The sequence below is a fragment of the Cervus canadensis genome, chromosome 8 (assembly GCF_019320065.1).
Source record: "Cervus canadensis isolate Bull #8, Minnesota chromosome 8, ASM1932006v1, whole genome shotgun sequence".
In the NCBI taxonomy this organism is placed as follows: Eukaryota; Metazoa; Chordata; class Mammalia; order Artiodactyla; family Cervidae; genus Cervus; species Cervus canadensis.
The window spans coordinates 27,417,742-27,429,809 of record NC_057393.1 but is presented as its reverse complement, the minus strand read 5'-3'; the positions used below and the strand labels follow the sequence as shown (position 1 = coordinate 27,429,809).

Here is a 12,068-nt window from a genome sequence, read left to right as displayed (position 1 = left end):
GTCCCCTACTCTGGAGTAATGGTTCCTAAGAAACATGCCTGAGATTCACCCGGAGGGCAGATTATAGGGCCCCCTCCCTAGAATTTCGAATTCTGTGGGGCTGGGATGGAGCCTGTGGATTTGTGTTTCTGGTAATTGTGACGCTGATACTGTTGTTTTGCGGACCACTTTGAAGGACCACTGCTCTGAAGAGAAAGGGCTGCCTCCTTGAGGTCAAAGCACTGACTGCAGTTTGATTTTTCCCCCATTTAAAAAAATGAAAATACAATTCACAAAACATGAAATTCATCCTTTGAAAGCATGAGTTCAGTGGTTTTTAGCATACTCATAATTTCATACAACTGTCATTATTCTCTAATTCCAGAATATTTTCGTTATTCCTGAAAGAAACTCTGTACTCATTAGTAGTCATTCATATACCCTCATCCCCCAGCCCCTGGCAACCTCTCATCTATCTTCTGTCGCTATGGATTAACCTATTCTGGACATTTCATATAGATGGACTCACACACTATGTGGTCTTCTGTGTCTGACTTCTTTCACTCAGAGTATTTTCCAAGTTCAGCTATTCTGTAACATATGCAACTTAACTTTGGCTGATATCTGAGCAGAAAAGCCTGTGTCTTTGGAGCTGGCTTCCTTGGGACAGGAGATTTGCCTTCAGCTTTGCTCAGTTCCAAAGGCAAATAGGAAAAACATTACCAGAGCTGGCCAGAACTCGGCAGCAATTCTGAGCTGAGGTTCTTTCAAGAATCCACAACCTTCTTACTTTTCCAGCTCCTTAAGCCTCCTGGCATTCCTCCTTTCTTCATAGACAATTACTCTTGGAAAAGTCTGGAGTAGAGAGTGACTGCCGTTTAGAGGCAGATTAAAAAGTTCACTCAAACTGCATCTCAGTTTGATCTTGTAAAAGCCTCCGATTTCTTTGAGTTGGCTCCTATGAGGTGTGGAACGAGGTGATGAGGGTGACTAAAATGCCTCAGTGAGAAGTTCTAGTTCAGATTGGGCAGGGTGTCATGTTTGTCCTGTCCTGTAGCTCAGTTCAAGCTCAGGTGAAGAGAGAGAGGAAGTTGAGAAAGGACAGAATCCCTTTCTGTTTGTCAAACTGAAACCTTTGGAGTTGCCTAATGATAATGATGTCTGGCTTTTTTTTTTTAATTAAAATTTTGTTGAAGTATAGTTGATTTACAGTGTTGGGTTAGTTTCAGGTGTCCAGCAAAGTCAATTAGTTATACATGTATCTACTCTTTTTTAAGGTTCTTTTCCCATATAGGCCATTACAGAGCATTGAGTCAAATTCCCTCTGCTATACAGTAGGTCCTTATTAGTTATCTGTTTTATATATACTAGTGTGTATATGTCAATATCAATCCCCCAATTTATCCCTTCCCCTGCATATTCCCTATTGATCATAAGTTTGTTTTCTGCATCTGTGACTCTGTTTTGTAAATAAGTTCATTTGAATCCTTGTTTGTTTTTTTAAAGATTCCACTATAAGTGATATATGATATTTGTCTGTGTCTGACTTATTTCATTGACTATGACAATCTTTAGATCCATCCATGTTGCTGCAAATGGCATTATTTTGTTCTAGTTTTTTTAAGGAACCTTCATGCTCTCCATAACAGCTGTACAAATTTACATTCCCACCAACAGTATAGGAGGGTTCCCTTTTCTCCACATCCTCTCCAGCATTTATTGTTTGTAGATTTTTTTTTTTTGGATGATCATTCTGACTGGTATGAGGGAATACCTCATTGTAGTTTTGATTTGCATTTCTCTAACAATTAGTGATGTCAAGCATCTTTTTGTGTGCTTTTTGGCCACCTGTGATAACTGACTTTTATGCGGAGGACTTAAAACTCCTTGAACTCCTTGAGGCCGGGATTGAGACTCTGCGCTAAGAGAATAATATGGCCCCTGCCTGTTATTCGATCTTTTCTTCTCCTCTAGGGAGTCTGATTGTGGAACGAATGCATTTCTAAGAGATTTAAGATTGGGAAAAATACTCGTCACTCTTTGCAGCATTTGGGAAAGTAGGATCAACAGAGAGAGAACCAATTTCTTCACTTACCTGTTTCCTACTTTGCCACCATTTAAGCCAAGAACAAACTCCCCTGGGCTCAGCTATTGGCTAGACCCTGCCAGGCTCTAAAATGCTTTGGCAGACTTTTGAGAGGATATTGTCAGCTAAGGGAAGCTGGCTTGTCTGCTGCGAGTCTTCATTTGTTTATTTTCCCAGTATTGATTGAGCTCATGGTTGGGCCCTGTACATGGTTGTAGGGATTTCTTTAAAAAAAAAAAAAGAAAAATGAGTAAGACATGGTATGGCCATACAAAAAGCTATAAATTTAGTGGGAAGGGTCAGGCAGGTAGAAACTATACACTGTCTGCTGTTTTGTGAATCCAGAAGAAACGAGGGCGAGAACTGGGAATTTGTAAAGGGCAAACTGTATGTGTATTTGGGCTTCCCTGGTGGCTCAGATGGTAAAGAATCAGCCTGCAACACAGGAGACCTGGCTTCCATCCCTGGGTTGGGAAGATGCCCTGGAGGAAGGCGTGGCAACCCACTCCAGTATTCTTGCCTGGAGAATCCTCATGGACAAAGGAGCCTGGCGGGCTACAGTCCATGGGGTCCCAAAGAGGCGGACATGACTGAGCTAATAAGCACAGCATAATGTGTAAATGAAGTTAAGTGTACTGTTTACTGTCTAGCACAGTACGTTGAGGATCTCTTAACTGTGGGGAATGAGCAGAGTGCGCAGAAAACGTAGTGGCAGTAGGTGAGATAAAGAAGTATGCAGAAAGGACCATACTGATAAGTTTGGAAGATAAATTCTGTAGGTAGTTGAAGTATTTTGAGAGGGGAAGTCCTGAGACAATGATATTTGCTTTTAGGTAGTAGAGCACCCTTGTTCTGACCTGTGAAAGGAATTCTAGAGGGAAGAATTAGTAACCGGCTAGGCAGCAGGAAGCCTGTCTTGTATTTAATCAGAAAATGAGAACACAGATTGAAACAGTGGAGCTATTTCTGAGGTAGAGTCAACAGAATTTCCTCCCTCAAGAACTTGGGTTGAGAAAGCACTGTGCCTTAGGTAAAGATACTATCTGACATGGAATTCAAATTGACCTAAGCTGCTGCTTGAGCAATTTGAGCCGAAGAGAGGGACCGACCCTGGTACTGGGGCTGTGCTTAAAGACAAAAGACATTAAGAGATTTTTAGATTACAGTTGCCTTCTTCTTTGAAAGCGCCCGGTTACTTTCTAAAAGTAATTTATTTTCCAACACTCTTTAGAATTACCAAACCTCTTTGCTAAACCGTGGAAATCTAATACTTCCGCCACACTCAAGATGGTAAATATCAGACTTAGCCTTTTCAACCCACGTTTTGGATGGTCCCGCCCCCCGTCGGAGCTACTTCCGCCACTCTCTGCGGAGCGGACGCGTTTATACCGCCTCCCAGCACTCAAGATGGCCCGGCTTCCTCCTACTTTCCATTGGCTGAATTTCTCCGGTTTTCCGTCTTCATAAGGAGGCGGAACTTCGATTTGATCGACAGCTTTTTTAACCAATGGGCGAAGGGCAAGGGCCAATGAAGCGTAGGAACTGGAGAACCACCCCAGTGTCTGGGAGGGCGTTTGGGCTGGGGCCGGGTGGAGCGGAGCCGGAAACGGGAGGGGAGAGTGAAACAGGAAAAGAAGGGAAGAAGGAAGAACAGGGAAGAGGAGGAGAGGGAGGAGGAGGAGGGAGGTGGCGGCGCCGTGGCGGAGGAGCAGGAGCAGGAGGGGGATGGCGAGGAGAAGGCTCCTGGGTGGCATGGCGCTCCTGCTCCTCCAGGCGCTGCCCAGCCCCCTGTCAGTCAGGGCTGAACCCCCGCAGGTAAGGGGGAGGGTCGTGTGGCGGCCTGAGGGGCCAAGCTGGGGGCCTCGGGGTCGTCGAGGCGTGGCTGGAGAGGGCCTGAAGGAACGTTGTTACCAAGAGTTGCGGGCTGCTGAGACGGTCACCCATGCTTGAGTGGACAGGATCTGAGGGGGCGTCGATGTTTAGCCGAGGGACACCTGTGACGGTTTTGGTATCAGGGAGGAGGCAGAGGCATGATGCCAAGCGAGTTGAGGGGCGTTTGAGGCGGCAGTTCAGTCAGGTGGGCCGGGAATGATTGTGAATGGATAGTGGTATCAAGCGGGGTGTGTGTGGGGTGCGCGTTCGTGTCCTCCAGTGGAGCAGGTCTGTGAGGCAGCGGTGCCGCGTGTCCGTCGGTGCGGGTAGGGGTACGTGGGTTATTGAGGCGGCCTGAGAGGGCGGTGGGGCTGAGAGGATACCTATTTCCAGCTGGATCGGGGTATGTTCTAGGGGCTTCTTGCCCCATTTTAAGTGGTGTTGGAGGCGGGACTCTCGGAAGGCAGGTGGGATGAAGTAGCCTGGGACCCCTCAGCAGCGGCGCACACCTGAGCTGTAACAAGTTCTTACTATTAGGCTGACTGGCCTGGGGAAGCCAGTGACTGATGCTGTCCTGGGCCAGCTCGGAGTTTGGAGCAGAGGGTGGTGCTGGTGCCAATACGGCCAACAAATGGAGCCCCCTAGCTTTTCTTGCTAAGGTGGCTTGTGCAGATTTCAGCCGCTGCTGGCATTTCGAAACTCTTAATGGGAGCGTTACTCTTGGTGCCAGGTTGGGTGGGGTGCAGTAGGGGGAATCACCCTCCTTCCCTTCTTTGCATTTGGCAAGGCTCTACTGTTCTATTTTCTCTGTCTCTTCAGAAAGGCCTGCACACACAGACACACAGAGCAAGATGACAGAGTCTATATAGTATAGCTTAGCACTTGAACTTGGTGTGGTCAAGAGTAGCAGCAGAATGCCAGCAAAAACACTTACCGTTTTTCCTAGGAATTTATGAGCATCATGTTATGCCCATTAGTATCCTTTATTTAAAACATTAATTTTTTTTAAAGAGATAAAATTTATATAACATAAATCGTTTAAAACCATTTGACCATTTTAAGGTGAACAAATCAGTGGTGTTTAGTACATTCACAGTGTTGAGCAACCACTGCCTCAATCTAGTTCCAGAATATTTTCATCACTTGGGAAGAAAACCCCCTATCGTTAAGCAGTTCCTCCCTGTTCCGCCTCCCCACAGCCCCTGGCAAACATCAGTCTACCTTCTGTGTCTATAGATTTATCTATTCAGGATATTCCATGTAAATGGAATCTTACAATATATGACCTTTTGTATCTGGCTTCTTTCCCTTAGCATAAAGTTTTCAAGCATTATTCACATTGTAGCATGTGTTTCTTTCCTTTTTTGGGGTGAATAATACTCCATTGTGTGGCTCTTCCAGAATTTGTTGTTTCATCTGTCTGTGTAAGTATCACCTGCTCTTCTCAAAGACTATGTATATTAGAAATAACATGTGAAAGGAACAGCGCTCATTTTCTGGCCCAGCACATTCCCTTTTCTTGGGCTGGGACTCTTCTGTTCTAGGCTTTGTTGGGGTTCTTTCTTTTCTCAGTTAAAATCATAAACTGGCAGGAGAAATAAGTTTTCTTTATTAAAAAAGTTACCGCCCTTAGGACTGGTCAAGCTAAGAAGTGTAGATATTGAGAGAGCAAAATATAGAACAAACTGTTGCTTTTCCTTTATACCTGCACCTAAGTATCTCTAAAGACTGTTCCCAGTAACCAGTAATTAGCATTACTAGGGGGTTGATTTAGGAACAGTGCAGGCTTTGAACCTGGGTTCCCTGGGCCTGTGGACTGCATCTCCCTAGTGGAGAGCAGTGATTGGCATCTGGTGGCAACCAGATCCATTTCTTTAACCGGATGGAAAATGAAGGTTCCTTCCTAGGTCATGGAAGCCTAGGAGGTGGAGAGACGACGTGGGAGGGATCCTCAGTGTAATGCCCTAGTTGCCATTTGTGGATCACAGGCTGTTTGCTTATCATCTCTCTGGCACTTCCGATACTTACTTGGGGGACAGGGCGGCTTTTGTACTTTGTTCCGTTTGGATGGATGCTAACACTGGACGGCAGCTATTAGGTTGTTACAGGTCCTGCAGAGAAGGGGAAGTTTCTGAAATGTGTAGTCTCTCCCCCTGACCCTTTCCCCCAAACACTCCTGCCTTCATCTTATAGACTCTCTTTCTCAGTATCAATGGTGAGAATTGTTTTGTGAATTTTAACCTTGGAAATGGAAGTTACTCTATAATAATTAACTCTGAATCCCCCACAGTTTAGTCAATTTAGGTTTTTTTTTTTTTGGCTTACAGAAATCAGTGATGAAAAAAAAAATTAAGAGACCACTTGGTATAGGATGTACTTCAGGTACTCGCTGTCCTTGTTTCAACAAGTGGCTTCTGGCTAGCTCTGAATTGAGGAGGACTCTCTGTACTCTTTCCGTATTGAAAGTGGTATGGGTACCTCATTGCATTTTTTTCCTCTTGACATGGCTCTATCAGATACAGTCTTTTTTTTTAAATTGAAGTATAATTTATTTACAATGTTGTGTTAGTTTCTGGTGTACAGCAAAGTGATTAAGTTATGTATATATGTGTGTGTATCTCAGTTCCCTGGTTGCTCAGACAGTAAAGAATCTGCCTGCAATGCAGGCGACCCAAGCCCCTGGATCAGGAAGATCCCTGGAGAAGGAAATGGCTACCCACTCCAGTATTCTTGCCTGGAGAATTCCATGGGCAGAGGAGCCTGGTGGGCTGCAGTTCATAGGATCACAAAGAGTCAGACAAGACTGAGTGACTGACACACACGTGTGTGTGTATAGAAACATGTGCATATATATGCGCACACACATGTACATTTGTATGTACATGTGTATATATACACATATGTGTATATAAACACACATGTATATGTGTATATACAGATAAATTCTTTTTCATAATACAATCTTTTTTAAAAACCTGCATTTCATATCAGATAATATTTGGCAGCTTTCTTTCTCTGGTTCCAGCTCTGCACTGGAACAATTATTTCCTGCCATCCTGGCCCAGATAAGTTCATCAGTTTAATTCCCTTCTGTGATTAGGAACTTAGACTTAATTCTCCTATAGATGCTTGCAACTTAGATGTGATTCTGTGAATCTATAAAGAATAAAAACAGCCATGGAGTCTCCAAACAGAAAGGCCTTGACATTTGTCTCTTTCAGTTGAATTATGATGGAGATACAGAGTTTCTTTCTTTCTCTTGTTGGTTAGATATCTGACTGTAGTATTTAAAGTTTTAGTAGAAATGTCTTTTTCCATAAAGTGATCCAACCGATGGGTTGGGTGCAAATCTGTAGAGATGTGGTCCTTACCTTTCCTCTGCCATGCTTCAAACTTTGAGCTGGACAGGGGCCCTAGCTCATGATTTGTTTTTTCCCACCGCACCCTCCAATAGTGTATCCCTTCCCCCCACCCTTACTTATCTCTACTGCCTTAGTTCTCAGTCCAGAAGCCCTACTCCACTCTTCTTTCCTAACTACAGCATTATAGTGCGACCACCCTCATTCCTTCTTGTGAGTTATGAGACTTTCAAATTCTTATCCTCTTTCTTTCTCTTTCTTAGCCTGTTTTATACACCAAAGTGAAGAGTTGTCTAAAATCAACACCATGAGTTGCTTATGTAAATCCTTTCAGTAGATTCCAGCAAACGTTTACTGAAACGTTCTCTTTGCAGCAGGCTATTATTATTCCTAGGCACTGGGAACCCTCAAATGAGTAGCCAGCTCCCTGTCCTCAAGGAGATGATAATCTTGTGAGAAAGACAGATAACAAACACTGATTTGTAATCTGGAGGGATCAGTGCTGTAATGGTTGTTCAGTTGCTCAGTCATATCCGATTCTGCGACCCCATGGACTGCAGCATGCTGGGCTTCCCTGTCCTTCGCTGTCTCCCAGAGTTTGCTCCAACTCACGTCCATTGAATCGGTGATACCATCCAACCATCTCATCTTCTGTCCTCTCCTTCTCTTCCTGCCTTCAGTTTTTCCCAGCATTAGGGTCTTTTCCAGTGAATTGGCTCTTTGCATCAGGTGGCCAAAGTATTGGAGCTTCAGCATCAGTCCTTCCAGTGAATATTCAAGACTGATTTCCTTTAGGATCAACTGGTTTGATCTCCTTGCTGTTCAAGGGTCATAAGGAGTGTAATAAGTCCCTATAATGGGAGTGCATACAAAGGACTATGGGAACCATGGCTAGGGCTGGGGGAAGGTGGGGATTTAGGAAATGCTTCATAGAGGGAGAGGCATTTGGACAGGGCTTTCAAGGTTGATCTCTAGAGAAGGAAATGGCAACCCACTCCAGTACTCTTGCCTGGAAAATCCCATGGACAGAGGAGTGTGGTAGGCTATAGTCCATGGGGTCGCAAAGAGTCAGACAGGACTGAGTGACTTCACTTTCAAGGTTGATAAGATTAAGTAGGGTATCTGTGGACCAGGAATTGGGGGGGGGGGTGGGGTGGTTACTCCAGTATGAAAGAGTGGGAATGGAGCTTTTGAAAGAGGCCCACAGTCTGTGGTGGAAGCTTTGCCTGTGGGTGTGCAAAGGACTGTGAGAGTAGGTTGAGACTTGAAAGGTGGGCTGCAGTTAGATGGTAAGGAGGCCTTTTATCCATTGTTGAAGCAGTGCTGTCCAGTAGAACTTATATGATGTTGGAAATCATCTGTATCTGTGCTGTCCATGTGTGGCTACTAAACACTTAAAATGTGACTAGGTTAACTGAGAAACTGAATTTTTAATGACATTTAATTTTTTCATATCAACTTTATTGAGAGATAATTCACTTGGCAAAGGATTCATCCTTTTAAAGTGTACAGAAAATATATTTTTTCAGCAAGTCACAGGGTTGTGTGAGCATCTCTACTATGTAATTTTGGAACATTTTCGCCTCTCCACGCAGAAACTCCATAACCATTAGCAGCCCTTCCCCATTACACCCCTTCCTCCTCCAGCCCCTGCAACTGCTAATCTACCTTCTGTCTCTTTGGATTTACCCATTGTGGACATTCTGTATAAATAGAGCCATATACCATGTGGTCCTTTGTAACTGGCTTCTTTCACTTAGCATGATGTTTTCAAGTTTCTTCCATGTTGATGTATTGGTATTTCTTTGCATGTATCAGCATTTCATTCCCTTTTTTATGGGCAATATTCAGTTGTATGAATGTACCACATTTTATTTGTCTATCAGTTGATGGACATTTGGGCTGTTTCCCCTTTTGGGCTATTATGAACAATGCTGCTGTGTACATGCATGTACATGTTTTTATGTAGATATGTTTTCATTTCTCTTGGGTATGTACCTAATAGTGAAATTGCTGGGACTAATAAGTCTTTGTGTAACCTTTTGAGGAACTGCCAGACTGTTTTCCAGAAGTCTGGAATGATACGGTATGATATTGTGGCTACTGGCCACCTATTAGATGATGCAGATCTAACAGTTTTCCAGTGTGGAGCTGGAATATGGTCTCATGTAGTGGTGGAGTCATGGGCTTCAGGGGCAGACTATGTGAGTTCCAAACTTGATTCTTCCACTTACTATCCTTGAGCAAAGTATTGAACTTCTTTGTGCCTCAGTTTCCTCATCTGCAAAATGGGAATAGTAATAGCATGTACCTTATAGATTTGTTGGGAGGTGAAAAGACATACTGTATGTAAAGCTTTTGGAGTATACTTAATGGTTATTAAATATAATAATACTTATCCCATGGACAGAGGACCCTGGTAGGCTACAGTCCATGGGATTGCAAAGAGTTGGACACGACTGAATGACTTCACTTCACCACTATTATTATTTTTGAGGGTCCTCAGAGTTCATTGTGATTGGTAAGTTGGTGTTACCTCTCAAACTAAGTTCAGAAACTGAGATTTGGGGAGTTTGAAGTGACTTCCTTGATCCTGTTCTATATCTGAGTTTAAGTTTGATTCTGATCTTTTACTTGTGTAGGTAACTTTTCATGGTGAACCTATGTAGAGTGGTGGTCTCAATTGGGAACAGCTTTTCCTGAGGACATTTGTCAGTGTTTGGCATCTTTTTTTTTTTTTTAAGTATTTATTTTTGGCTGCATCGAGACCTCGTTGTGGCATTCTGGCTTTCTTGTTGAAGTACTCAGGCTCAGTTATTGTGGTGTGTGGGCTTGCTCCAGGGCATGTGGGCTCTTAGTTCCCTGACCAGGAATGGAACCCACATACCTGGCATTGCATGAGAGTTTCTTAACCACTGAACCACTAGGGAAGTCCCTGGAAACATGTGATTGTCATAACTCAGGAGCACTACTGGCATCTGTTGTGTGAAGGCCAGAGATGCTGCTAAACGTTGAGGGTAGTCCCCCCAACAACAGAGAATTGTCTGGCCCAAAATGTCAGTAGTGCCAAAGAGGAGGAACCCTTGTATGGTACCTGCTGTCCCCTTACCGGCTCCTGTTCAGAATCTTGGGATTTGAGGTCAGCTTTAAATGGCAACCCACTCCAGTACTCTTGCCTAGAAAATCCCATGGACAGAGGAGCCTGGTGCAGGCTACTGTCCATGGCGTCGCAAGGAGTTGGACACGACTGAGTGACTTCACTTTCTTTCTTTCTTCCCTATGAAGAGATGTGTGTGAAATAACCTCTGACAACATATTTCAGGTGGGACAGTTTAAAGCTTTGATGTCCTGAATCTTGATTACTCTCTGATATGTTGACGTGAGTTACCAGTCAGCTCCGCTTTGTCAGCCAACATCAACAGTTTTGACAAAAGCACATTTTTTTCAGTCTGTGGTTCAGTAAGCAGGTGAGCCTCCCTCAGTCACCCCATCTTGAACTTTCTTTCCTCTCACTTTGGTCTACCCTTGTGGTTTCACTTTAAGAACATGTTTGTTTTCGCCCCAGTGAAAGCGGGATGGCCAGTTACTTCCTTTTCTGTGTCCTCCATGGTCCCATAATCACTCCTAACTGAGTCATGTTCTTAGAACTTTTTCCTTTCCTCATTCCAAGTCTTGGCTCTCCTCTCATTTTTGGCTTCATGAATGTTAGTTCCCACACATGCTCAGCCTGCAGAAACCATTAGATGTCCTCTGGTCGCCACGATGGAAGCTCACGGTCCTGGACCTCAGTGACACTGTGTCTGGAGGAGAGTCCTTTTTGCCAGTCCCCAGGATGCAGCTCATCTGTGGATACCGGGCACAGGCTGACTACTCTGTGGGTGCTGTGGGGAACTTAGAGGGCTTTGAATTTAAAATTCCAACTCCTATAGAATGCCTGGCCAAGTCACGCACCTGAGGGCCTCTTTCTTTCTTGCCTTAAGTAGCTGGACTGATGTTTGAGGGACCGTGAAGACCAGGTAGTCCAGTGATGTGGGTTCATTCCTTGCCCTGCAACCTCAATGGTAGGCTTTGTTGGGGACACCGAGCCTCCTCTGACCACAGAGCGTGGCCACCGGGTGACAGGGAGTGGTGATAGTGGATCAGGGTGACCTGTCTGCTCAGCAGCACACAACAGAGAGCCGTGGGCACCGCCCTTTTGGCCCATCCTTTACAGATCCACTGGGTGGAGCAAAGTCTGGCCAAAAACCCACATGCAATGTGGAAACCACAAACAAAGAAATACAAATAAATCCAGAATACTGCAACCTGGGAGGTAAGGAAAAGGGAAACAAATCTCATTCTATTGAATTCTGCAGCTTGTTGATACAATTCTGGGCTTTCCCAGTGTGGGAATTAAAGTCTGTCATCCTCTCATACTTGTGAGTCTTGCCTGGATGGGGTTTTTTTGGATCCTCTCACTCACTCAGCTACACTCCCATAGCTGGATTTATTTACTTATGGTTTTCATCTTTCCATGCTTTCTTCTGTGGGACAGCAGATGAGCTGTGTATCTTCTGTTCCTGGTGCCATCATCACTCATAGTGCCACGGCTCAGTTTTGATTCACAATAGGTGTTTTAAATAATTTAAATTTGTTTTGGAAGAGATGACAGTAAATGTAAGATGTTGTAAGAATATTTGTGGCTTGGAAGCATGAATCTTAGAGTGAAGTTATAAAAACATATCTGTTTTGATTTTTAAATATGGAGCAAGACAGACTATGTTGTAACTATT

The 12,068-nt window shown here is 44.1% G+C and overlaps 1 protein-coding gene across 1 annotated transcript in view; it reads left to right on the top strand.

Annotated features, from left to right (window-relative positions):
- Positions 1-3,686: 3,686 nt before the first annotated feature.
- The window catches only part of WBP1L (WW domain binding protein 1 like), a 59,093-nt gene continuing 50,711 nt past the window's right edge, over positions 3,687-12,068 (top strand). Inside the window, exon 1 of the mRNA XM_043475548.1 lies at positions 3,687-3,880. Within this exon, the coding sequence (XP_043331483.1) occupies positions 3,791-3,880 (90 nt within the window). The 5' untranslated portion in view covers positions 3,687-3,790. The remainder of the gene's footprint in view (positions 3,881-12,068) is intronic.